At 39.7% G+C, this 23,564-nt stretch overlaps 1 protein-coding gene across 1 annotated transcript in view; it reads right to left on the bottom strand.

Moving 5' to 3' along the window:
- Positions 1–903: 903 nt before the first annotated feature.
- The window catches only part of OXCT1 (3-oxoacid CoA-transferase 1), a 159,373-nt gene continuing 136,712 nt past the window's right edge, over positions 904–23,564 (bottom strand). The window contains exons 15-17 of the mRNA XM_043887930.1: positions 16,443–16,523; positions 9,218–9,319; positions 904–2,764 (exon numbers count right to left, since the gene is read on the bottom strand). Of these exons, the coding sequence (XP_043743865.1) occupies positions 2,723–2,764; positions 9,218–9,319; positions 16,443–16,523 (225 nt within the window). The 3' untranslated portion in view covers positions 904–2,722. The remainder of the gene's footprint in view (positions 2,765–9,217; positions 9,320–16,442; positions 16,524–23,564) is intronic.

The raw sequence follows: 23,564 nt of genomic DNA, 5'->3' as shown, positions 1-23,564 counted from the left end.
CCATTTCCTTCTCCCTAACTGAAGCTCAGTGTGTGTGTGGGGGGGGGGGGAGGTGGGTGTTGGTGCCAGACTCACACTCTTCTTATGGCTCAGTGAGCAGAGACGAGTAAGAAAATTGGCTTCTCTCTTATCTTCAGTTTTCAACATAGGATTAATAACCTGAATCATACATTTTGGGCCATACAGCCACCCCTTATAAAATCACTCTGGACAAAGGAGAGTTACCAAAAGAGGCATATCCTTGGCCCAGCTCCTTGGACAGGGGGTAAGTCTGTTACGAGAGGGGCAACATAGATGTTGGTTAGATACCTGGGTAGGGCCACTTCAAAATGCAAGCAAAATCTACATACCACTGGAAAATCACTCATTACTAAAGGAATGCTGGGCTTCCCTGGTGGTTCAGCAGTTAAGAATCTGCCTGCAATGCAAGAGATGTGGGTTCGATCTCTGGGTCTGGAAGATCTCCTGGAGAAGGGAATTGGCAAGCCACTTCAGGATTCTTGCCTGGGAAATCTCATGAACAGAGAAGCCTGGTGTAATACAGTCCATGCAGTCTCAAAAGAGTCGGACTCAACTCAGCAACTAAACAGCAACAACAAAGGAATGTTAGATACATGCGAATAAATAATAACACATGGAAATCTGGGATAATCAATTTTTATAGACAAATAAATGATTGACTCTGACAAGGAGCAAAGTCAGAATTCATGTAGGTAAACATTTTCACTTGTTCTTTCATGAAGGATAACATCTTTTCTTGGACAAGAGCAAAAGAAAAAACAGTCACTTGATTAGAAGTGGTAAAGTGTGCTAACTTTATTATTGGCTATCACACCAATCTCTGTTGTATCATTCCCACGTTTAAACCATTCCCAAATGAGAAAAAGGACAATCACACTGATCGACATCCATTGGGAATATTTATTGTGGTTCTTAATGCATTTCCTAACACCTATGGTACTCTTTAATCAAGAATATAAAGTAATCTACTTAGAATTTGCCACTCAACATGAGGAGCTTTCTTAGAATCACAGAAGAAGTTTACAAATAGAGCAACCATCAACATCATACATTTTTCAAACCATAACTCTAACACGGATGTAAATTATTCTCCAGACCATGAAAATTCTCTAGAAAGTCCATTTTACCAGTATTGGGAGAGGAAGCTTTCAAACATGCAGCCAGCCAGAAAGACCATTTTATATATGGAGTGTGCTTCTCCTCTCTTTCCTCTAAAATGACAGAACTGTAGCTGTATCTGAAGAGAAAGTGAATTTAATGACAGCCATTAGCTAAAAACTTGCAGAAATGCCTATATCTGGTATGAGAGGAATGATATATTGCACTGTAACATGCGTACCTCTGTCCAGAGGACAGCAATCTGCCCTGTCTTCAGGGTGCCTGGACTTCTCTCCAATTTGATACCCAGGATGCTTGGTAGAGCCCCTGGGGAACTGTTTGATAACTGAGGATACCTCGGAGGAGGAGGTCCTTACAAAATCTAATCTACCATGTTTATTTTCTAAGGATGAGTTCACTGCGCTTCAAACCCTGGATTTGCTCATCATTATTTTCCCTAGTTTGATAAAGCTGAATAAAAAGTATTTTGTTCAAGGAAGAAGCCTGGGTAGAAGAAAGAACACTGTTCTGTAGAAAAAGGCATTCAATATTTAGAAACTTTCCCGAGAAGAAAAAAGAGACCCTGAAAAGAAAGAATTCTTAAAAAAAATAAAAAATAAAAAACTAAACCTCTCCTGTCATTGTTACTGCAGGTTCATGATAAATTATCCCACAGCTCCTCTTAGTTTAAGAGGAGGTATTATCCAAGAAGCCCACAAAACCACAGAGAAAGACTTCTAAGGATCCTTCTGGATATACAGGAACACTGCACTGTTTGAAAATGAGAAAACTGACTAATCAGTTAGCCTTCCTAAAAAAAAAAAAAAAAAAACTGTCATCTTTGGCAAAGCACAGGTAGTTATTTGGTTTGTTTATAAAGGCAACTTCTTGGTTGGATGTCAGCACCAATAGACTCTACACCCTTCGGTCTCTCCCACAAACCAGGTTACTTCTCTCACACAGAGATGCTCCTGTTTGCCTTCTTGGGCATTTATTTTAGTTACCAAAAGTGGGGAGGGAGAAGGGATGCATTAAGATGTAATCACAAAGTCAGAGGCTCCAAAAGAAAAGACAGAGAAGGCTGAAGGAAAAACCTAATCTTTAAGACAACATTTCTCCTAATTCAATCCACACAAATGTTATCTTTTAGAACTAGAACAATGCTGCCCTGGGTATTCTCTGAGTGGAGTTCTTCTCCCTCTTTCTTTTTTTCTACATGTCATGATTTAGTTAGGAGGGAAAGTATATCAATGAAACTCTCCCTAAAGGCCCATCTTGGTACAAATTGTGCACAATTTAATGTATCTACCACAGAAGATGAAGATAAATCCAATGTGAGCACCAACTGTAAACATGACCTTCTCAGAACTTATAAAACAAATAAGCTAAGCATATATATTTTTCCTTTTGGTTATTCATTAAAATGCCATAGCATGCTGAAGAGAACAAAATCTATATGGCTATAAAAGCAGTAAGATGCTACAAGAAAACCAGACAAAAACTTTGTAAGATATACAATTATGATTACTGATGTCCTTCTAATAAACTCCTATGTGGTTAAAATGAAGAGCACACGGCCTAGAACAATGGTTTACTACACATTTCAAGTTGAGATCTGCCGCATTGGTATGAGTTTTGGTGAAACCTGGTAAAAGAAAGAGAAAAAAAAAATTATGGACTTACGAAAAAACCTCATGGTAGAAAACATCTCTGCTTTGAGTTTCCAAAACTGAATGATGTAGGCAACAAGTAGTCTTGCCATAGACCTCACCTGGAGTTTCCTCATTATTTTCCCTTTTGAGCCACTGAGAAAAAGAACACTTTTATCCATTTACATTTTGTGTATCTGGTAGTTCTCAACCTTCTTGCATTAGAGCTCTTAAAGATATTTAAGACTTGCAACCAGGAGGAGGTGGAGGAGGAGCAGCAGGAGATGAACAAGGGCCCAGATAACCAAACTCTCCCGAACAGCCCCCTGAGCTCTGGGACTGATGAAACTTCACTCAGAACAGAGCCATGGAGCAAGCCACGAGTTTCAAAATCCTTAAAGTAGGTCCAGTCAATTCACAATTTTGTTAAGAGATAATGTAGTCTTTGGATAACACACTTTTATCAGAAATTTCATAATCAAAGTGGAAATGATAAAAAGGCAGTAAAAAGATACCAGGTTATTATAAAAAGGAAGCAACAGCATTAAAAATATTAAACATTAACTATGATTATGTTCAACATACCAAATAGCAAATGAATTCCAAGGAGCCTTGAAGAAAAGAAATATGAGGGCAGATCTATATTTAATGCTAAAGCTGGTAGAAGAGGAAATCTAAATGTCAGTGTGTGTGTGTTAGTTGCTCAGTCATGTCCAACTCTTTGCGACCTAATGGACTATAGCCCATCAGGCTCCTCTGTCCATGGAATTCTCCAGGCAAGAAAACCGGAGTGGGCTGCCATGCCTTTCTCCAGGGAGCTTCCCAACCCAGGGATCAAACTTGGGTCTCCCGCATTGTAGGCAGATTCTTTACCATCCGAGCTACCAGGGAAACCCTGGTGGTAAGTAGTCTGGCTTAATTTTGATGGATCTTTCAAGGTGTAATAGCAGGTAAATTTAATCTGGCAAATATCCATTAAGTCTTAGTTAACAGGCTCCATGGAAAGCACAGTAAGGAATACTAAAATTTAGGTGATTTTTGAGCCCTTCAAGGATGTGACAATTGGAGGGGATCTAACTTATCTTTCAGAATAAACACTTAAAATTTTGTTAAATGAATGAATGAATGAGTGGACCAATATAAGCCTCAAAGAACTAGAAGAAAGGTCTCCTAATAGAGGATAAGTCAGTAGTAAAAACAGAAGACGATTATTTGGCTATGATGAGGTTAAATATTGCTATTCATTTGTAAATTTTCTTATTAAGTCTTCACAATGTCAAAAGTTAATGTCCTCTCTTCCATTTTTCTACCTAAAAATGCCATGACCAGAATAAAAAAGATCAGAATGGCTTGGTACATATCTTAGGATAAATGAGAGCTCACTCAGACTTGCCAGCTCCAAGAACAGATATATAATAATAGACAAAATAAAAGATGTTTATATACAAAAGTCACAGATCTTCAATTCTACCAAAAAGAATAAAGATATCTGGGCTCTGAGTATTTAGAGAGTGTGTCTCATAAACAATTGACTTTCTTTTCTTAAACAACAGAGCATCTATGGAAATAATTTAATGAGATAAAACTCTTCTTATTTTCTAATACGTGTTTTATAGCATTGCCTTTAAAAGGAAACTGGACACCTTGATGTTTTCAAACTAAACATCTGATCTTCTCCTTGTCATGCTGGCCCTATTTCGAGCTCTTAGTAACCTTTATAGCCTCAGCGTGGAACTTGACTTTTAACAGAAAAGAAGATGAACCTTTAGGTACACTGACTTGGCCTATTTTTGTAAAGAAAAAACAGCTACGAATCCACCATTTTTCATTTGTTCTCTCACAGTCTCATCAACACGGTGAACCCAGGTAAGCTGAAGCAGATTATCCTGCCAAACTGATCTACAGGCTAAGCATAGGACTGTATGATTTATGAGCAGAGGATAAGCTAACAAGTTTTCTTCCCAGTCCACTGAAATCCAAAGAATATACTGTTTAATTCTGGTGTAATACCAGTTCATAATAGACATTGAGAATACAAATTTATTCAACTTGGCAAAGAATGCCTGCAGCTGGCTTTTTTCAGATTCCCCTGCAAATATATAAACAGGTAGGATTCTTATTTGATTTGTTGCCACTGGTGGTTTAAGTGTATTCCTACCTACAGAAAAGACCAAGGCCCTTGGGAGTAGGAACTACACTAATTTGTGCTGTTTTATTCATATTTCATAGCTTAATATATTATAACATTAATATTAATACACTGGGTGTTTAATAAATAACCATGGACAACTAATAACCTCTGGAAGTTTATTCTACTACATGATGTTCAACTATAAATTCAATTTAAGTTTTTAAATTAAAAAAACAAAAAACTTAAAAAATAAAACAGAAATATTCTAGTTCAAAAAGGCCCACAGATGTATGTGGTAAAGAAAAACCTATTTTATGTAACTCAAGCATGAATCAGAAAAGAAAGAAATGAATATCCAATTGAACCAACTACTTATTAAAAAAGATACTTTGGAATATAATGGAATTCAAGTGGTATGATGCCACCTTCCTTTTTTTTTTTTTTTCTGCACCATGCAGCTTGCATGATCTCAGTTCCCCCAACCAGGGACTGAACCTGGGCTGCAGCAGAATCCTAACCACTAGGCCACCAGGGAACTCATCTCCTTTTTCTTTCTATTTGGCCCATGAAGTAGCTGGCAGTAACACTCTGAGTGATGTAAGTATAGCCAGAAGTAAAGAAATTTAACGTGTTCATTAGCTTGTCACAGCTTTAATATGAGAACTGTGCAATATCACTTTGGCTCTTTGAAAATGAATTATTTCTGAATATTTGAGAGATTTTTTTCAAAATGTGAGTGCCCTAGAAAAAAATAAACCGGAGAACTCCTTAGTCATAAAAATGTTTGGAGCTAAAATTATAAAAAAAAAAAATAGAAAAGCATTCTTGCACAGCATCGCAGTCAAGCATTTGTAGGGGGTGAACATGTGTATGGCTTTACCAACCAACAGTGCTGGTGTGAAGCATTTATTCCCCACTGCTCGTGGGGAAGGACACTTATCAGTGTAATACTCTGGCCTCAAGTGTGTCCCCTAAGAATGATTTGGGCAGAGGAACTGGGGGTGTGTGGAACTCAGTCTGACCCTTCTTCCTCAGCCTTCTGTAGGGAGCACGTGCTGTGTGGCTCTCAGCCACGTGGAAAGAAGTTCAGTAGAAAAGACTCTCCCCTGTGTGGAGGGCCTGATTTTTCAAAGCTGCCTATAACTGCGAGTGGAGGTCCCTCTCACTTCAGGGGTTTGTAATTGGGAAAGCTTATGTGGCTGTACATCTAAGCCACATTCTTCATCCTAGGCTTCATAAGATAATGTTTTAACCTCTGCTTGTCCAGCTCGTTTATCTCTCTCAATAGATTTGGAACTCAATCTCCAAGAAATACAGAGGAAAGTCCCTTTCTTAATAACAATTGCATTTTTGAAGGAGAGCGATCATATGGAACAAGACCTCTGTCCATTATGGGTTGGCTTCTTTTGCTGTCAACTACTGCTGACCAGAATCTTATTTTAGAAGCGTGGAAGTTTCCTGAAATATAGTCAATATTTGCATTTCTTTTACAAAACGTCTACAGCTTTCTCTGGAGTTTCAGACATAACATGACAGAGACTTTCCTACTAATTGAAAAGAAAATTCCTTTCTACTCACATTATGGTTACTATGAATTTTTTAAGAAGCTATTTCAAGTGATACCTAAAGGACACATTTTCCCTTCACATTTGCTGTTTTTGCTAATTGCACTGTGACATACAGGAAAGTCTTAGTCATTCTATTTTTTTTAAATGTTCAAATATTTCACTACCATTATTTTTAATACCCTGAAACCTCAATTTTGTCATGTCCTGTTATCTGATGTTGTCATATTTGTCTTTTTCTTTGAAATTCTCAGGATTTTCTCCATCAGCTCACATCCACATTCTATATCCTTTGCGCAGTCCCTTGCCCATATTCTTTGCCCAGATTTTTACCAACACATTTTCATAGTTACTTTGACCAAGGTCTTTACCTTTCTTTGGGCTAACTACTTCTTTCTAAAATGTTCACTTCTCAGTATACAGTGAAGGCTGAGTGGCCTTTTGTCAAACAAAGATCTTGAGTAAGTTGTATGCAGTCACATAGAATAAAATGCTATCTATGGCAGTAATAATAATGAGCTATCTTTTGAATTATCAAATAAAGAGATGCTCTCCCAATGTACTTTATTATTAAAAGTAGCTTGCTGATAACCCAGCTATGAAACAGAGCTTGCGAATAAGACCACTTCAGTCTCTAGTCTTACAGAGAATTTGATACATGTGGATTCATCTGTTAGAGTCTAAAGAGATGCCACTGATCATTAGATCCTCAAAATCTAGTTCTTCTGTTGAGATGGTCTAGCTGACACTACTAGACCTTTTCATTTTCAGAGCAATGCTGACATAAAAATTAACATTTCATTTCAACAGCCTCATTTGGAGAAAACAAAGTTATACTTCAATGCCAAAAGAGGAAGAGGATTGCTACTGCGATAAGAGAGGGGCCATAGAGATATTTTTCAATGTATCAAACAAAACAAAAACAGTAAAAATCCATCTTTTTCATTCTTGATTTACCTATATGACTTAAAAAAAAAACTGATAACGAGGATATTCTTTTACAATTCCCTTCCGTAGCAGAGACTTGAATGTTCTACAGAATGTCTCAAAAATGTCATCTGCTGAAGAAGAGGTTAACTTATCCACAGAGGGGGAAAACTATAAAGAATAGCTAATTAAGGCAGAAGAACTGTTTGCTTTCATCACTGGAGTAAGGAATTCTAAATAGTTAAACTATAAACAAATCCCATTTGTTACCCACTGAGGTCACTGAAAAAGTTAATTACAGATGCGCTTTTCATGTAAAGAATTGTTGGAAGACTTCTTTTTTCTGAAAGGAAATTCAAAGAAGGTTAATAGACAAAGACCTTTACACAGTACCAGAAACAGTTATATGTGGATTGTGAATTATGCAGCACAACTGTGTTTACAGATGTTTGTTAAGTACTAATAGGTACTATCCAATCATGTAGTACCTCAGGAAGAAATGTATGAAATACATGCATGATTTATCAAGTAAGTTCCTTGGTTGCTCAGATGGTAAAGAATCTGGCTGCAAAGTGGGTCAGGTTGATCCTCATTAGGTCAGGAAGACCCCTGGAGAAGGAAAAGGCAACCCACTTCAGTATTCTTGCCTGGAAAATTCTGCGGACAAAGAAGCCTGATGGGCTACAGCCCACAGGGTTGCAAAGAGTCAGACACGACTGAGCGACTAACAGTTGGTTAAATTACTTTCTCCAGGATGGGTAGCTGCAATATTTCTTCTCATTATAAATATATTTCATTTTAACATGTAGAGCTGTTCTTAAAAATTATGTGAGAAGCAAAGTCTGTTTCTTCATTTTTCAGACACATTTCACCTTTACTTTCAATTAACTCCAAATGGACTGAACTCTCTTCTCAATCCCATTAGTTTGGTGATTGGTGATTCATAAATAAGCTCTTATATTAAAAGGCAATTATTTATATTACCAGGCCCGAGCTCGTCTCAGTAGTAAAGAATCCGCTGGCCAATGCAGGAGACACAGGTTCCCAGGTTCTATCCCTGGCTTGGGAAGATCCCCTGGAGAAGGGAATGGCTACCGACTTCAGTATTCTTGCCTGGAGAATTCCATGGATATAAGAGCCTGGAGGGCTACATTCCATGGGGTCACAAAGAACCAGACACAACTGAGTGACCTTGTGAACTTTATTCTCTTTGTTTAAAAAAGGGATTTGGAGATTTTAGTGGATACTCCTGATGTTCTTATATGCTTTGTAAGTCAGAATTTTAAAGCACGCAGTTTTTCTTCAAATACAGGAATCATCTATTTTGTGATTATCAATCCAGTGGTGTTAAAAGCTCAACATTCAAGGATCGCCCAAAGATGGAATGATCAGGCAAAGAAGTTAATCAGAGAGAAAATCAAATTCCAGAGATACATTTCAAAATATGGAAGTATCATCTGTCTGTGTGTGGCTCACATTTTTCAGTTAATTAAGTTTGGCTGTGCCCAATACATAACCCAGAACAGAGGACTGCAAGGAATGTCACAACAAATAGCTTAGAGCTCAGGCTCAACCTGCTGTTTGCAGCAGCTCCTGGTGGGCCCTCCCCCTCCTGCTTCTGATCCCTGAGCCAACCCCGTCCCCTGAGTCAGAGCCTGTTCCTGCTCCCACCTGCTCTCACTGGAGGCACCCGTCCTTCCACTCCTGTTCCTGCAAAGGTCAACTCCAAAAATGATCACAAATTAATGGTTCATGTCCCATAAATACCCATTAATCAAGCTCGGGGTACAGGACAAGTGGCTGGATTTGTTCATAGAAACACTTACTGTGAAATCACACCCAGTGCTCTTTTTTATGTCATCCACTGTCAGGCCTTCCCAGAGTTCAATAAGAGTCAGACCCTTCTTGCTGTCCACATCAAACACAGCCTGTCAAAATCAAGAAAATGACAATGACTATTCCTATCACTGTAATTATTTTATAGCACAAAACAGAAATAACCTCACAAGTTTTTTGAGGACAGCAAAGACCCAGGGTAAAAGACTGAAAATTAGCAATGAAAATATGTCAACTGTAACTACTATATTTTGGTGAGAATAAACGCCAACTCTTTAATTGGCAATTAGTTGGGGAGCTCTGTTGATGCCAGAAAATAAATGAATGTTGACTATTGATGGCATTTGCCACTATTATAACCAGTTTTTTTTTTTTTAACCTACTTTCCTTTTGTTAGATCTAACACTTTTGGTCAAAATTTAATTTGGTGATTAACAATGATCTGAAAAAAAAGGAGAAAGAAAAACAGGGAGGGAGGAGAGATTTAGAAGGTGAAAGCAAAGGGATGATGGGGGAAAGTTGACTGATGCTTCTCAGTAAATTACCGGAAACAAAAGCAGGTGCTCTGAAGTAGCTAGGAGTTAATTGGTTTTTGTTTTTTTTTTAAATTTTTCCATGTGGACTATTTCTAAAAGCCTTTATTGAATTTGTTTCAATGTTGCTTGTATATGCTTGTTTTGTGGCCCTGAGGCATGTGGGACTTTAACTCCCTGACCAGGGACTGAACCCCAACCCCCTGCACTGAAAGGTTAGGTCTTAACTACTGGACCGCCAGGGGAGCCCCAGCTAGGAGTTAATTGTAAAGTGACAGTTCGCCCTGAAAGACAACCCCCTCCCCCAGGTAAATATCAAAGCTTTCCCTTAAGTCCTGCGAAAACACACAGGTCTGAAAGCATAGCATGAGACTCTCCCTCTGGTGTGGACATCAAATGAAGATGCTTACGTTTAGGACAAGCATGAGAAGGCTCACCTCACCCTAAACACTGCATTTCAACATTCTGATTGGTTATACTAGGTGACGGTGGTGCCAATTGGTATAGCTTGACCCAAGCAGGTACATTCAACCAGCTGTGTCTGATACAGAACACGTGTGGTCACTCTCGGTAAGTGACAAATTGAGTAGAAGGGACCCACAAAGTCACGCAATAAAATCTTCCACACAAGAATTCTTCAAAGCATCCTTCTGAGATGGTCTCTGGGGCTTTGTTTAGAAACTTCCAGTGGTAGAAGGTTGGAGAAGACTCTTGAGTGTCCCTTGAACTGCAAGGAGATCCAACCAGTCCATCCTAAAGGAGATCAGTCCTGGGTGTTCACTGGAGGGACTGAGGTTGGATTTGAAACTCCAATACTTTGGCCACCTGATGAGAAGAGCTGACTCATTTGAAAAGACCCTGATGCTGGGAAAGATTGAGAGCAGGAGGAGAAGGGGACAACAGAGGATGAGATGGTTGGATGGCATTACCGACTCAATGGACATGGGTTTGGGTGGACTCCGGGAGTTGGTGATGGACAGGGAGGCCTGGCGTGCTATATGGTTCATGGGGTCGCAAAGAGTTGGACACGACTGAGCGACTGAACTGAACTGAGTGGTAGAAGGCTCACTTTCTAAGGCAGATTACCTACCAATGGGAAGCTCTAACTGCAAGGAGCAAAAGTGCTTCCCTAAACATTCACTCATGGACTCTACAGTAAGTTGTCCTCCCATGCACAGGAACCGTTCCCTCTTCTAGTTTTCAAGGTCAGTCTTCCTCAGACTTAAATTTTATGCTTCCCAGATCTTTCCTCTTCTCTGGAATTACCTTAAATTCAACTATTATTTTCAGCCTTAGAATCTTTATTTTCATCTACCTTGGCAGTCCACCCCTAAATTGACATTTTTAAACACACTCCTGGAGGCTATTAAAAAGACACAGCAATGTGTATTCCAATATAAAATAGAAAATTTTAAAATAATAAAAAAGAAGACACAACAATATGTAGTGGAAAGAATCCTGGCTTTCAAGATGAACTGGAATTCCAGCTCAGCTGACAATAGCTATGCAATCTTTGCTGAACCTGTCTTCACATCTGTAGATGTATGTCAAACAAACCTACTTCCCAAGATTGTTATACAGGACAAATATAATAACAAACCTACTCTGAGCAGCTGGCCTCATGCCTGAGACATAGCAAGGACACCACAGAGGCATATTCTTTCTCCCACATGTGCATATGTGTGTGAACACAAATTAAAGCCCCAAATGCTTATCTGTCTCCAGATAATTGATATTTCTCCACAGGAGCAAAACATTAAGGGAACTAGTGATATTTGCTTTGTTTGATGAATTCATAGACACCTGATTGGCTTTACTGGAAAAGATGATTTAAATTTGGGATGATATATTTCAACAAACTTTTTTGTTTCCACATTTTAATGTTCCTAAAGACACTTTTTTCAGCTGAAATATGTTTTGAGGGGAAAAAAATCATCAGTGAGGAACGTCTGTATGATGCAGTAGGTTATTCAAAATGACAATTACAATTTTTTTTTTTAATTGGCAACTTTTTCTTTGCAGAAAATGTGTCTGGAGCATCATTCATACTATATTCTTTCCCTTGTATTATGAACAACCACAAATTTATTAAAATGGAACAAATAAGAGAAAAAGAGCCTTATTGTGTATAACTGTGGTATTATGAATATAAGGCTTCGGTGATCAAGAAGATAAACCCTGTGGCAAATGACATTGCTTTTAAAAACCTTTCATTAACATATTTATCAATCCCTAATTAGCTCTTGGGTTCATATATTAGAAAACTAAGTATTATGAATTTTAAAAAATGAGAAATCTACTTTTGAAATATTGAGGGAGATTCCCCACTTAGTCGTATAAAGTGTAAACAAAAACTTGATAAAAGACAGACACTAAAATCTAAAAGCTACAATCAACTGTTCAACTACCAAGAATAATATTTCAATTACTTTGTTTTACAGATGAATAATTTTATTATTTTTTTCACCACCATAACAGGCTGCATTATGGATAAAGCAATTAGTCACAGCCCAAGTGCTGTTGAGGAAGGCATCTATCATCCCATCATTCTAGCAACACAAAACCAAGAAAGCAGAGTCGTAATATCTCTGAAGCCTCTTTCAAATGGCAGGCAACTAATGGAACTTTCCTTAAGAGCTGAAAATGGAATTCTAGTCCCACATCTGCTCTGGCAGAGTGTTCACAGTCATTAAACTTCATAGCACGGCAGCGTTTATTAAGCATCTTCTATGTATGGAGCACAGGGGAATATGCTACCTACTCCGTTCGCTGAGGCACCCAAAGTGCCACACCTAGCTCCCTTTACCTATACAACGCCCCGGACAGGTTAGGTTCCAGTCACCCCCGGCTGCTAATGAGTTCACACATTCCTTCCAATGTGTGAGCTCCTTCACACTTCTCTGAGCTCCAGATACCCATCTCCACTTGTTTATCAGAAATCTCAGACTGGATACTTTGGATGTCACTTACTCAGGAATATCAAGTTGAGTATGCTCAAACAAAACCTATTTTGTCGCTGCCTCCCCTGGCTCCTCCCTTACTCTTCCTGCAGAGCCGGCCTTCATTAAAGATAAAAGAGGTAAACCATGCCTCTAGCCAGAAAACTCAGGAATCACCTCTGCCTTTGCGACTATGCCCCATTCATCACCAAGTTAGGCTGAGTCCATCTCCTAAATCTTTATGAAATCTCTCTTTGGGTCTTGTGGTTTAGGACCTTGATATTTTTGACCAAGATACCTGAAGGAGGTTCTCCTGGCTTCTCCCCCTACTCTACGTAAAAACCACATGGCTCTTTACAAAATGCAAATCTAATCAATGGTGCTCCCAACTATTAAACATCAAGAAAGTGAAAGTGAAATTCACTCAATTGTGTACAACTCTTTGTGACCCCATGGACTATACAGTCCATGGAATTCTCCAGGCCAGAACACTAGAGTGGGTAGCCTCTCCTTTCTCCAGGGGATCTTTCCAACCCAGGGATGGAACCCAGGTCTCCCACATTGCAGGCGAATTCTTTATCAACTGAGCCACACGGGCAAAGTCCATTAAAAATCATGAAGGACTCCCAACTGCCTTCCAAATAAAACTCAAATTTACTAACAAGACATTCACATTCCTTCATAATTTGGCCCCTCACTGGCTTTTCACCTTCAGCCTTCAAAATCCCTGTCTACACCCTCACTCCATGCTGTCCTATGCTCCACACTGTCCCACATTAAAGTCCTGGAGTAAGCTGTGTTTTGATACCTCTGTGACTCTGCTTATTTTCTTCCTTTTGCCTAGAAGGGCCTCTTTGGTCTTATTTTCACTTATAAAAACTCGTATTTATTTTTCAAGACTCATCACTCAATCTATTAATTTTCTCATCAAGGAAGGTATGGTATTTATTCAACAGGCATTCACTGTGTACAGGTCAAGCATTATGCTCAGTGTTGGATAAATAGTAATGAGCGAGACAGGCAGAGCTCAGAGGTTATTTCAATACAGTGCTAAGTTAGGGTGGAGTCCTAAGACTCAGGGAAGCAACGACAAGACTTGGGGAGAGATAGGGAAGGTTTGCCAGAAGAATCAATAGCTGAGACATAAAAGATGAGCAGGAGTCAGTCAGATGGCTAGGGTGGCAAGAGCATGCCAGGGAGAGAGACAGGATGTGCAAAGTCCCAGAAGAACATGGTGTGTGTTGGGGGGGAAGGTGCAAGTGATGCCGCATAGTTCACAGCATTTACGACGGTAGAAGTGGGGAGAATGTTAAGGCAAAAAGAGAGCAACAGACTGGAGGAGAAAAGATTCAGACTGTGAAATGCCTTGCAGTTAAAAGCTTATATTTGATGGGAATTCCTGGTGGTCCAGTGGCTAAGACTCTTAACTGTCACTGCCGAGAGTTGTTTTTTGTTGTCACTGAGACCCTCAGTCCTGTCCGACTATTTGCGACCTCATGGACTATACAGCCTGCTAGGCTTCTCTGTCCATGGGATTTCCCAGGCAGAGATACTGGAGTGGGTTTCCACTTTCTTCTCCAGGGGATCTTCCCGACCCAAGAATCAAACCCATGTCTCCTGTGTTGGCAGGAGGATTCTTTACCACTGAGACTACTAGGGCCTGGGTTCAAACACCGTGTTGGGGAACTAAGATCCTACAAGCTGCGCAGTGTGGCCAAAAAAAAGAGAGAGAGAGGGAAAGAGAGAAACGCTTCTATCTGATACCACTGAGCTTTCCTGAGACTCTCCTGAGCCTGCCAAGCAGCTTTCCTCTGTGTCCCCAGCTCAGCATCTGACCTGCCGCACCTCTCCCGTGGACTGTACTGCGTGCATTGCTCTAAGTGCTGGCTCCTCTGGAAGCTTGATGTCGGCTCCACCTGAACGTGCTCCTGGGGGCAGACTGTCCTCCTTTCTGAGCCCACTGTTGGCAATAGTCTGCCTCAGAGAAGGAGCTCAAAAATACTTATGAAATGAAAGAATGTATAAAACAATAATGCAGATGGAGAGAAAGGGTAGAAAGCTTTTTTAAATGGCAGCAAATTTAAACAACATGTAAGTAATGTCATGAGAAAATGCAGGCATGTAATCAGTGGTTCCCAAGCTTTTTTGGCACCAGGACTGGTTTAGTGGAAGACAATTTTTCCACAGACAGGGGGTAGCGGGTGGGATGATTCAGGTGGTAACGTGGAAAGATAGGGAGCGATGGGAAGAAACAGATGAAGCTTTGGTTGCTCATCTTAATGCCCACCTCCAGCTGTGCCAGCTGGGTTTAAGACGGGTACCCGGGGGCTGGGGGCCCCTATATTAGATGCTAAGTGCCAAAATGAATGGTGGGCCACTCTGAGGATGAAATTGTGAGTGCTAAATTATCTGAAACCTCTTTATGATGAGCTGGAAATTATACTAAAAGATGGGTAGGATTTGGGGAGGCAGAGGAGAATGGGAGCTGTTCCACATGAAAGCACTAAACTGGTAAGAACCAGGTGAGGGCGCACATGAGAGGGGGATGCAGCGAGAGGGCTTACCTGGGAGAAGAGGAAGACTGGGGGTTAAAATGTAGCTGGGATTATCCTGAGAAGCCGTACCACATTACTTTACTAAAGAAAACAGGATCAAGGACTGTTTTGTCTTTGATTTCAAAGTAATGGATTCTTTTCAACAAGTCCTGTCCATGATTGTGGAGGAGTTTAAGAAATGGTAAGACTTGGAATAAATGGTGAGGTTAAATTTGTGCTCTTTTATCCGCTTGTTCTTCTCTACATGTCATCTTTATGGATATAAACTGCCCTAGGGGCAGGCACTATTTTAGGACAAAACTCTCCTGAAAATGTGGTTTTCTGAAACGTATTCTAAGCCTTCTACTTCAAAAGGCTGCTTTAGGGTGCTTCATACCACAACTGAATGAGGGTTTAAACCTGTTTGATGCCAAAAGGAACAGCACCATTACGAAAAAACCAACTCTTGATCTAGAGAATTCTGTTCTGTGGTTCATCAAAATACTGAATCAAAACAATGAAAATGACACCCTCCCGGCTCACTTACGAGAACAATGTCATTTCAGCATCTCAGGTTCAAATCTGGGTCGGAAAGGAACTACAGCACCGGCAGTGATGCTGTTCTCTCAGTTTCAATTTACCAGTAACCATTTTCTATCAAAGAAGATAGTATCTAGAGGCCCTCTAAAACGCAGGTGTGTTCTGAAGTCCACTTTATGCAAGAACCAAAGAACAGATTTTTTGGTTCACTGTGGAGCCATACTGCAATTTGCACCTAAATGGTTAAAACCTAATTTTTACTGAGTTTCCTGAAATGAGATCCAACAATGTGTACTTGCAATTTAGGAAATCAAAGAAGAAAGGAATGATAAATATATTCTTAACTTTGTATAGATCATCTATTGTATTAGTCCAAGTATAAGGCTCAATATAACTTTTCTTTGATTGTATCACACTGTCAAAGTTACCAAGGGCAGGAGTTCAATTTTGTGTGTATATGTATATTTCCAGAGAAGTTCACTTAAGAATTCTGCATCCAGAAACATTAAATTGATGAATCTTCCTATTCAGTCTACCCACAGATTAAATTAATCCTATGACTACCAATGCAATACACTTTTAGAAAGTAACAAAAAGTTCTGAAATGCTTATACATTTTTTAAAAACGGTAGCAGGCACTAGAGGAAATAAAAGAGAAAGGCACTTTACCTTTTCAGTAATGATGCGGTTGACACACTGCTTTCCTGTTAGAGGTAATGTACATTTCTCCATGATTTTATGTGCATTTCCCTGTTTTAAAAAACATCAAAAAGAGCAGTTAGGGGCTGATTCTTACTTAGAATTGGTATAAGATAGGACAAAAGGAATTAACAGAGAAACTGTCTCCTAAGTACAGGCTATTTCAAAACTTGTGCCATCATGCTTTCACCTTTGTGGAAGCAGCTTGTGTTCCTACAGTAATTTAGGGAGATATATAAATGAGTAGCCAAATGAGTAGCTAAAACATAACTGGTTTAGTTGGGAAACATCCAGCCACAGATTTGATCTCTCAAGCCTCCGCCCTTAGATCTTCCAAGGAAGGGTCTCCTTGACAAATGAGTTTTTTTTTTTTTTTTTTTTTAAACCAAGGGTAAGGGGCATACAGAGGATGCAAATGCATATTATACATTCTTTCAAGTTTTATTTTTGTTTGTTGAAAAAGTAATATATTCACAGAAAACAGCAGCTCTGGATGCCCCTCTGTATCCTTAGATGTGCTCTGAACAGGAAATCAATTTCAACTTTATTTAGCATTTTTCTATATTCATCTATACATTCATTCTCTTCTTACCTCTGCATTTAAAAATTTTTTGTTTTGTAACAAATTTTACTTTACTATCTACTATGGCTTACTACAGGGTATTAAATATAGTTTTCCGTGCTATATGATAGGACCTTCTTGTTTATCCACCCTATATACAATAGCTTGCATCTACTAGTCCCAAGTTCCCAATTCAACCCTCTGCTCACTCGCTTTCACAAGTATGTTTCTGTTTTTTTTTTTTTGGTGGCTGAGCAACATGACTTGTGGGACTTTAGTTTTCCAAAAAGGGATCAAACCTGAGCCCTAAGCAGTGAAAATGCTGAGTTCTAGCCACCAGATTGCCAGAGAATTCCTTACAGGAATTCTGTTCTCTACGTCTGTGAGACTGCTTCTGTTTCATAGATAAGTTCGTTGTGTCATATCTTAGATACCACATGTAAGTGATATCATAGGTATTTTTCTTTCCCTGTCGGACTTACTTCACTCAATATGATCTTGAAACTCACCCATGTAGTTACAGATGGCATCATTTTATTCTTTTTTATGGCTGAGTAATACTCCAGTGTATATATATATATATACACACACACTACATCTTCTTTATTCATTCATCAATGGACATGTAGGTTTCTATTTCTTGGCTACTGTAAGTAGTGCTGCTATGAACATAGGCGTGCCTGTATATTTTAAAATTAGAATTTTGTCCAGATATATGCCCAAGAATGGGACTGCTAACTCACAGGGTAACTCTACTTTTAGTTTTATGAGGAACCTCCATACTGTTTTCCATAGTGGCTGTACCAATTTACATTCCCACCAAAACTGTAAGAGGGTTCCCTTTTCTCCACACCCTCTGCAGCATTTGGCATTTGTAAACTTTTTAATGATGGCCATTCTGACTGGAATGAGGTGGTACCTCAATGTAGTTTGATTTGTATTTCTCTAATAACTAGTAATGTTGAGCATCTTTTCATGTGCTTATTGGCCATCTGTACGTCTTCTTTGGAGAAATATCTGTTTAGGTCTTCTGCCCATTTTTTCATTGGGTTGTCTGTTTTTTTGTTATTGAGTTGTATGAGCTGTTTGTATATTTTGGAAATTAAGACGTTGCCAGTTGCATTTTTTTCAAATATTTCCTCCCAGCTTGTACATCATCTTTTTATTTTATGGTTTCCTTTGCTGTGCAAAAGCTTATAAGTTTGATTAGGTTCCATTTGTTTATCTTTGCTTTTATTTCTATTGCCTTGAGAGACTGTTCTAAGAAAATACTGCCATAATTTATGTTAGAGAATGTTTTGTCTATGTTCTCTTCTAGTTTTATGTTGTCATGTCTTATACTTAAGTCTTTAAGGCATTTTGAGTTTATTTCTGTGTATGGTGTTAGGTAGTGTTCTAATTTCATTCTTTTACATGTAGCTGTCCAGTTTCCCCACAACTTATTGAAGAGACGGTTTTTTTCTCTACTGTATATTCTTGCCTCCTTTGTCGAAGATTAATTGACCAAAGGTGTGTGATTTTATTTCTGGGCTCTGTATTCTGTTCCATTGAACCTCTGTATTTTTAAATACTATGTTGACCAAGCTATTTACATCTAAATTAATCAGCTTTAGATAATACCTATTAACTTCTTTACAGAGGCACATGAAGATTTTCCTCTCCTGCAAACCCCCATGTTTCATCATCTTCAGTTCACCCAGTGTAGCTATGTTGCAATTCGTACGTAACTCAGTAGTCAGATTTTACACCATGCTGGCAAAATGACTGTAAAATGGCTCACTGATGCCCCAGGTAGTGTAGAAAACCATGATTATATTCACTTTCTTATATAGCTATTTGCCTTTCCTGGAATATGTCTTGGCCTCAGTTTGCTCACTGGTAAAATGTGTGTGCTGGTCTATAGTCATATTTTTTTCAAAGTTTCCTTCAGCTACACTATCATTTCTTCAAACATGAAAGAGGGATTGAGGTGGGAATCAGGTTTTCAACCATCAACCCCTTTCCGCCATTCCCTACTCCTCCCACCCCACGCAGAACAGAGGTAACTGATGGAGCACATCTCTGAAGCACAGTTGAAACATTAACTCTGATGATCTGATCTTCAGATCACTTTCTTCTGATTATGATGAAGCTCCTTTCTAAGTATCAAGCACCAGGAGCCTAAATTACCATTTCCCTTGAGGCTGAAGGCTAATTTGTCACATTTTAGATCCTCTATTTAAAATGGCAAAAATGCTCCTACTGCTTCCATTTTGGGTCTAAAAGCACCCCACACATGATGCCATCATCATCTTTAGCCATCTCCAAGTTTTACCTTCTTGATTATGCACCACTACCTGGCTTATGTCTCTCTCTCAAAACTGCTGTCATACCAAGTATGATCAGAAGCAAAGGACTTCAAACAACTGGGCTTAAGATTTTACTCCTTGTGATAACACATCAATGCACCAACATACAAGTAATTAAGAGGCTTTAGTATACTTAATCCAGTGTATGGCACAAAAGATATTCAGTGTTTTTTGAATGAACAAATGGGGGAAAAGGGGGAATTCCATTGGGAATCTTGGGTGAATTTCAAAAAATGACAAACTGTATTATTTTAATTTAGTCAAAATTAGGGCTAAATATATACAGAGAGAGTGGATAGACATTACACTTTTAACAACAAACTGTATGTTTCTAGATTTTACTGTGTAAGAAAATTTACAACTGCAGAAATAAAACCTCATTTCTGCTTCATTTTTAATGATCTATTTTCATTCCCAGATTTCAAAGAAAGCTTGCACGTGTCACAGATGCTTAATTAAAGAGCCGAAATTAATGATAAATGTTCGAACTTCTATAGTTGTCAGGACTCCTTGCACTTCATATAAATCAAATAAGACATGTCACAATGAATTCCAGGTCTGCATGTGAACAAAGTGAACAATCTGTGGGCCTCCAAGGAACGTTTTCTTACTTTGTTCTCATTATTTGAGCAAGATCTACATCTGGTGTGAAAGCAGTCACTTGGGTTTCAATGAACAACCAACTCTGGTTTAGGAGAATTTCAACTACCAGAATTAACTGTGCCCAACCAAGACAGAGGGGCTTCCCTGGTAGCTCAGCTGGTAAAGAATCCACCTGCAATGCAGGAGACCCAGTTCAATTCCTGGGTTGGAAGACCCCCTGGAGAAGGGATAGGCTACCCACTCCAGTATTCCTGGGCTTCCCTAGTGGCTCAGACAGTAAAGAATCCACCTGCAATGCAGGAGACCTGGGTTAGATCCCTGGCTTTGGAAGATCTCCTGGAGGAGGACATGGCAACCCATGCCAGTGTTCTTGCCTGGAGAATCCCCACGGACGGAGGAGCCTGGCGGGCTACCGTCCACGGGGCCAAAAAGAGACGGACATGACTGAACGATGAAGCACAGCACAGCACATCACCAAGACACACCTTTCAGAAACCATTTCCATGTAAGCAGTATAGCTCAGTGATTCAGAGCAGAGTCAAAGGACCTGAGTGGAAAGCCTCACTCCAGTCCACACTAGCTGGGCAAGGATCCTGTGTCCATGCTTATCCATCTGCTATACCTCAGGGGTGACTCTAAGTGTCCAGCACTTAGCAAGTGCTCAATAACCTTCAACCGTTTACATAACCTATACTGAACATTTCCACAATCTACTAGGGAATTCTTCAGGCTTTCTTGGTGGCTCAGATGGTAAAGAATCCACCTGAAATGTAGGAGACCCAGGTTGGTCCCTGGGTGGGGAAGATCCCCTGGAGAAGGCAATGGCAACCCACTCCAGTATTCTTGCCTAAAAAATCCCATGGACAGAGGAGCCTGACAGGCTACATGGGGACCTACGTGGACATAGTCCATGGGGTTGCAGAGTCAGACAGAACTTAACAACTAAACCACCAGGAATTCTTCAGGAAGTCTTAAGTTCCTCAATGAAGTTGAACACAGAATTACACAGAAAATTACACAGAATTACACAGAAAAGTCGCAGAATTCCTGAGACTCACAAAACCTATGAAACTGCAACCCGTATTTGGGAGCAAACCATATGGCTGGCCTAGGATGGTAGCACCAAGAGTATTCTTGTAATGAGAACAAGGTAGCTAGATGACTCCATTCACACTGAGCTTCAAGACATAACACAGATCAAGGAAAAAGAGAAAATGAGATGCAGAAGGATTAAAGAAGATCACAATTTCAATATTCAACAATAGGTTAGCTATGAAGCCAAAATATGACTAACTCCCACTTGAGCACTCTATTCTAACCACGCCAGGCTGAGCCTTACAATGTGCCATGATTCACAAGGCAGGAACAATCACTGGGATTTTAGCAATAAAAAATAAATCCCAAAAAAGAGATGCAGGGTAGTGTGGTAGCAAAGAACACTTTATTAGGAGTCCAAAGACTGGGTGTTTCATTTTAACTCTTCCATTTAATTGTCATTTGGTCCTTTAAATTCTTTGTGCTGTGGTTTTCTTTTCAACTGCCAAGTCTTCTTCCTTACCTGATCACGGTAGGAAGAAATGTTCTGAAAGTGCAGTAAAGTGGGAGGGGTTGAATCTACATGTGAATTTTTAGGGTGAGTGGTGTCTTGTTCATCTCCATCAATCTGCTCCTTTATTTTCTCCATGAAGAAATGTCAGAAAAAGTAGATGAGCAGACACCAAGAGTAGCATCAAAAAAGCTCTGACTGGTCCTCAAGGCTTCTGACTTTTATATATATTTCCTTCTTTGCTAACTTCATCATAACCTTGGTGAACATTTAAATCTCTTTCCCCCACCTGATTCTTCAGCTTTTCTCTTCCCCACTGCATCACTTACAGACCTCCTACAAAATCTAGGAAACCGCCATTTTCTTTTTATCCAACCGAATACTTCCTATTAGCAGCTTCATGGTGATGCCTCTTTATTTCTTTAGATAATCTGTGTGCAATTTTGCTAAATTCTTCAGTATAAATAGTTCTGGTTAAATGATAATAAACCCCTTGTTATCATTACAACAAGCTTCATGTTATCACAATAAACTTACTCCCAGATAAGAAGTTCTCTTTTTTACAGTGATTTTTGCATTCCATGTCAACATTTCATTTATCTGAGGCAACAGAGCATTCATGTAAGACTTTGCTTTACATAAAACCCCATTTTTATGCCCATCTTTTCTGTTAAGTGTTTCTTAAATGTGGCCCAATATTATTTCTTCTTTCAGGCGTCTTCTTTGGGAAAGCCCTGTGATCAAGTATGAAGAAGGCAAAGTCTAGAAGGTGGTTGCTCCTTAAGGGATCAACTCTTCAAGGGTGTATTCATGCCACCTGAAACACACGCCATGTACCCCTTCACCCCACATTTGAATGGCAACACCCACCCTCCTCTTCATGACTTGGCTCTGGTGTCACCTACCCTGGAGAAACCATCTCCAGCATCCCCTGTAGAGTGCCCCCACTCCAGTGTCCAAGGGACATCCCCAGTCTGGCGCACCTCTCAGGTGCTCCTGTGTTTCCTCTGCTCTCCACGTGTGTAACTGTTGCCTTCTCTTTACCCACCACTGGACTCTTAGCTCCCTGGATGCGGAAACAATTTATCTCTGTATCTTCAGCAGTGAGTAGAGTACTAGACAAACCACAGTGATCAGTAAACACTGTCTGACTATTACAATTCTGATCCAAGAAATCCAGCAGCATTAGAGTTGTAAAATATCATGTGGCTGAGTGTCTGTAGTCCACTAGAGGCTGTTTCAGTCCTAAGAAATGTACTTCTACCTCCTTAGCATCTCTGAGCGCACTAGGAGAAGTAAGGCTCACAGAAGTGTACAAAGGAACTTAGGGGAGATAGATAAAGGCATGAGCAAAGGGAGAAGCAGACATCTCAAGACTATACTATAGAGAATGCCCTTGTGGTCCACTGGTTAGGATGTGACACTTTCACTGCCCTGGCCTGGGTTCAATCCCTGGTTAGGAAGCTAATATCTCACAAGATATGTGGCACAGCCAAAAAAGATAAAAATAAAAGGACTGCATTAAGAAGCATACACAAGTATGAGACAGAAACTGAGTGAATGACACTTCTTCTACATCTTCTGCCTGCTCTCTCCTAAAGTTGCAAGGTTTACATGAATCTGCTGAAAAGCAGGGCTGCAAAGGCTGACCCTGTCAAAGGAATACTCCACACTTTGTCTGGGGCACAACAAAACCAAGGACAGGTCTCTCTTACGGCATACCAAGATATCACGGAGGAAACCTGAGTGCCACTGCCCTCACCCCTCCCTTCTATACACACACACACACACGCACACATAGAACAGACATAAAAAACTGGGGAACACTCTATTATAAAACCCACGGCTGTCAAATCACTGCGATGATTGATATGGTACCTAGAAGAGAAAGACGGGAGTTGCTAAAGAAAGAAAATCAAGGTACACAGAATAAAAGGATAAGATGATGATCATATTACTCACACTGAGTTTATCCTCATGGGATATTTTTAGCCTTTACACAGCACCTATTTGGTCGGGATAACAACAATCCA

The sequence above is a fragment of the Cervus elaphus genome, chromosome 25 (genome assembly GCF_910594005.1).
Source record: "Cervus elaphus chromosome 25, mCerEla1.1, whole genome shotgun sequence".
Taxonomy (NCBI): domain Eukaryota; kingdom Metazoa; phylum Chordata; class Mammalia; order Artiodactyla; family Cervidae; genus Cervus; species Cervus elaphus.
The sequence above is the reverse complement of the archived record's forward strand: the minus strand, read 5'-3'. Positions and strand labels throughout refer to the sequence as shown.